General features: G+C 37.3%; 1 protein-coding gene across 1 annotated transcript; it reads left to right on the top strand.

The window, feature by feature from the left end:
• The first annotated feature begins 2,576 nt into the window (after positions 1–2,576).
• LOC104587952 (purine permease 1-like) lies at positions 2,577–4,363 on the top strand. The gene is made up of 2 exons (XM_010245741.3): positions 2,577–3,334; positions 3,770–4,363. Exons 1-2 carry the CDS (start codon positions 2,597–2,599, stop codon positions 4,109–4,111), a joined length of 1,080 nt encoding a protein of 359 aa, XP_010244043.2. The 5' UTR covers positions 2,577–2,596; the 3' UTR covers positions 4,112–4,363.
• The last annotated feature ends 333 nt before the right edge of the window (positions 4,364–4,696 follow it).

Genomic DNA, 4,696 nt, shown 5'->3' with positions numbered 1-4,696 from the left:
ATTTATAGATATGCCAGTGGGTCAGTCTTTCCGATATAATCATATTAACTAAACCGATCGAACCAATTTTGTTGGTTCTGGTTACGTGGCTTGTGTCCCAATTAATAATTTGGATCGGTACGAATTAATAAGATCCATAGTTAATGATATATAAAGGTCTCCTTATTTTATTGTGAAAACACTTCTTTTATCAACAAATATTAAATAGTTTGCTGGATAATTTCACATGTCAAGTGTAATCGAGTCAAATTTTGTCAGACCCTATTATCCTGATCAATATTTGGTTTTAGGTATTAGGAACCAAACCGGACCCATTGACAGCTCCACTTACCAATGGTTGAGCAGGTTTTGAGGCGGTTGGGACCAGTTATGAGAAAATGCCTAGTGAAAGAATTAGAAAAGCTCATTAAACAACCTGACTAGTTGACCTGCTTGAGCAGGTTTTGAGGGATAAATCCTCAGCAAGGAAGGGAGGATGAGGGACCAAGGAATCTTTCACATACCACATGTATGACCAAACATTCTTCTGATTATCTCCTATTAAGTGGCATGCACTCAGAATAAAAAGCTTATATTAAAACTGAAAATTTGAATTCCCAGTATTACTTGTGAGAAAACAAACTAATAGAAAAAGTTAGCTCATCGGCTGATGTGGATTGGAAAACTTAATAGCCTGTTTGACAAGTTTTTCTAAGTAGATCTTTTGATAGTCCGGTAGCACAGAAGGCATAGTGAGCTTTTACTTTTTACGGAGCTGATCTTCAAAAGCTAAAATTGTTTGACAAGGATTTTAGTCTATTTGGCTGTTCAAAATAGAAAAAAAGACCAAAATTTGATCTTTCAAACTTTGAGAAGTCCAAACAAACGATATAGGCTATTTTGAGAGCCTCTATACATGATACCTTAGCTAAATTAGGTTTTTATTTATCTTTTCAACTAAAAAAGTATTGAGTGTAAATTTTATTTTATCCATATTCATTATCAAATGTCATTTACAACAGGTTCCCAAGACAGTCCAGGCTGTTTTTTTACAATTTGCCAAAGTTTTTCCCTTAGGCTGCATCAGTGTAAAATGACGTTTTATACTGAACCGTGAAAGTGGTCGTTGCTTTTTGAAAAATTCTGAGAGCACTCAACTATAAAATGGCAAAAAAGAAAGTAACATGTTATGGTTGGCCCAATAAGCAATGCCTTGCAAAATCTAAATTGCCATTCCCCACTACAAACCTAATGGGTAGTGTCATGGCGGTGGAATAATTCTTTTGTGTGTCTGTGTGTAGACAAATGAGATGGGCTACATAATAGGGGTGGCCCTCACCCAAACCCCTAAATCCCCCACCCTTATTGAAGGTGGGATTGGATTCAGCACTTTGTTACAACCAGCTAGAGGCTTTACCATCAAGCTAATTAGGCTTATTTTCGACTTCCGTGTACATTGTCTAATGTACTAAATGAAAGGGCTCTCAAGGGTACCTTCTTTGGAAACTGCAAACTACGCTCTAACCTTAGCTCTTTTGTAGAAAAATACATGAATAAGATAAACTTAGCAAACTAAATTCATCATCGACTGTATCGTTTAATCCTTTGGCTAGTTCACATATGCCAATTTAAGACTCTGTATCATTGTTGTGCTTTCTTTTCAGTTACTTGAACTAAATAAGTTCATCACCCATCAAGTCCCATTCACAGAGATCAACAAGGCTTTGAATACATGCTAAAAGGAGAAAGCCTGTGATGCATTATTCATTCGCATGGGTGGATTAAGTGAACGCCCAGATATGAAGATAAAAATGACAACTAAATGCTCTTAATGCTTCTTAAAGGGTGTACTTGGCTTGCAATCAGTACCGGAATTGGGATTAGAACTTGAATCCCCTAGAATCAGAATCATAATCACCCATCTCAATGCTAAATTTGGTTCGAACAAGAATCAGAATCGGATTCTAGTGATAGTTGTTTTGTTTCATTTGGAGTTACATATACACATACTTATTTGCATATATGTATATATATTAAATAGTGGGACCCATCACTGAGCGAGCTCTATTTCCCACGTAAACAATACAATACGTCCAGATATCTGGTGTTTGGTAGAGTGGTAGAGTGGGCATAGACCCTCTTTTGATCCTCAATATGTTTGAATATCCAAAGGTCATTTGAATAGAAAATGATTATTTTATAGTTATTTCCATGCAATACTTTCACACACAATTATTTATTTTAAATTATTATTTATTTATTTATTCATTATAAAAATAATTTTATTTGATTATTTATTTAAAAATATTTTTATACATGGAAATACCAATGTTAATGGATTATTCTAGATTCAAATTCCAGTTTGCTATCACAAAGATAGCAAAATGTGTGCAAATCAAGATAACTTGAAAGGTAAATTAACTTTAAAATTTCGGCCCATCCATATTTGACAGTTATATTTTGTTTTTTGTCTGAGAGATATGAGTGTCGACTACTCTTTTTCTCTTTGTATGCAGGTTAGGTACGCCAATATCTCAGCGTCCACCTCTGCATCTACTCGGTGCTTCACCCACGACCATTATAAAAGCACCATACCATACCAATACCGTGGAGAGGAATGGATGTCCACAAAGAGCAAGAGGAGGAGCAGGAGAAAATGAGCAAACCCCTGCAGAAAACCCTCATCTTCCTAAACTTTACCCTGTTGGCCCTCGGCTTCTGCGGTGGTCCGCTCCTCCTTCGACAATACTTCGTCGAAGGCGGCAGACGGATTTGGTTATCTAGCTGGTTGGAGACCGGTGGCTGGCCCTTGTTTCTATTCCCTCTCTTCGTTTTCTACTTGCAGCGCCGCCGCAGAAAGGGAAATCAAGAAGCCAGACTCCTCTCCATGAAACCTCTCCTCTTTGTGGCATCTGCCTTTCTCGGCATCCTTACCGGAATGATTGACTACTGCTACGCCTACGGCATGTCCCGTCTGCCTGCATCCACCACTGCTCTGATAGGTTCTACCCAACTGGCCTTCAACGCTGTTTTCTCTTTTATTATAGTTAGGCAAAGGTTTACATCTTATTCCATCAACGCCGTGGTTTTGTTGACCATCGGAGCCATAGTTCTGGGTCTTCATGCGAGCAAGGACCGGCCGGAGAAGGAGTCCAGCCATCAGTACTACGTGGGTCTGTTTATGACGTTGGGAGAGGCTGCATTGTATGGTTTTCTGCTGCCCTTGGTGGAGCTGACCTACAAGAAAGCCAAACAGGCCATAACTTATCCTCTGGTTATGGAGATACAGATGGTGATGTCCATCTTTGCCACTTTGTTCTGCACTGTGGGAATGATAGTGAACAAAGACTTTCAGGTACTACTCCAAGTCTCAAGACTTTTAAATGCTTGAAGACTTGGTATTTTATTAGTTCCCAACAAAATGAAAATTTCCAAAATTTTGGATATTTCATTGAAATTTCACTTCATTTTCTCTATTTAAATAAATCCATTTTATATGTTTTTGCTTTTAAAATTTGGATAACTTGGTTTTTATAAAAGTTCAGAGTTTTTGTTTAAACATTTTTGAGACTGATATATCCAACAGGAAATTTTCATGAGATTTGTGAGGTTTTGCAAAATATTAAAAACCAATACAAAGAAATAATTAATGGGGGATTAAACATGGAAAATAAGCATTAATGCTATTTTCTTTTCATTAATTATGTGCTATATGTCAAATAGTTGATAGATTTATAAATAACTCAAACCCTAAAAAAAATTATTGTTTATTTGCCCATTTGTGTTGTAGGCCATCTCAAGGGAGGCAAGAGAATATGAGCTTGGGACAGTGAAGTATTACGTGGTGCTTGTTTGGTGTGCAATCTTTTGGCAATTCTATTACTTGGGAGCTATTGGGGTTGTCTTCGTCGCTTCATCATTGGTGGGTGGTATAACAAGTGCTGTGTTGCTTCCGGTGTTGGAGATCTTAGCCGTTGTTTTCTTTCGGGAGAAGTTCACAGCTGAGAAAGGAGTAGCTCTCGTACTTTCTCTTTGGGGTTTCACATCTTACTTTTATGGACAGTACAAGAGAAAGAAGAAAATGAGTCAAACTCCACAACCACAACCACATTCCAACGCACAAATACCATAATCCTGCTTTTATAATACCCAAATCTCTCTATATATATAAGTGGTGTCAAGTTTAATCTCAGAGCATGCAAAGTGGGATGCTTTGATTCCTTTGGCTTTTCTTAGAGGCTTATATGTATGATATTTTCTTTTTCTTCCTTTTGTATTTCAATAATGGAATCGGGTGGGGATACCATGGAGAGAGGAGAAATTGGGAGACTTGTTTTAACTTTTAAGCTTCAAAAGATAAACAAAGATTAGAGGGTTCTTAGCATATTTTCTGCCATGTGTGGATTGTTGGATTTTAATCTCATAAGAGATTAAATCAAATGGGTTTGATTGGTCAATTATATGAGAAATTGCATCTGCACACTTGATTGAAAAAATCAGTTTTTCTCTTACAAAACCCAGTTTTGAACTTGTCCCACATTGGAAAATTATAAGTTTTGTTTTCAGTATTTCAATAGGAGTTGATTTACACTCCTTAGAATTAGTAGAGGAGAGAATGGGGATTCGATACCGCGCAACGCGTGTGCGCGCATGTGTGCGGCGCAATGAGGTGCTTTAGAGGCTATGCATTAAGGAGAAGTAGATACCATCTTGGGAA

The sequence above is a fragment of the Nelumbo nucifera genome, chromosome 1, assembly GCF_055504915.1.
Source record: "Nelumbo nucifera cultivar China Antique chromosome 1, China Antique-T2T, whole genome shotgun sequence".
Taxonomy (NCBI): Eukaryota; Viridiplantae; Streptophyta; class Magnoliopsida; order Proteales; family Nelumbonaceae; genus Nelumbo; species Nelumbo nucifera.
This window is presented reverse-complemented; position numbering and strand designations above follow the sequence as displayed.

What these genes read in the sequence shown, in the direction of transcription:
- LOC104587952 (XM_010245741.3), top strand. Translation starts at nt 2,597, where the DNA reads ATGGATGTCCACAAAGAGCAAGAGGAGGAGCAGGAGAAAATGAGCAAA. An exon ending in TAGTGAACAAAGACTTTCAG is followed by an intron (nt 3,335 to 3,769) that starts GTACTACTCCAA and finishes TTTGTGTTGTAG; the next exon opens with GCCATCTCAAGGGAGGCAAG.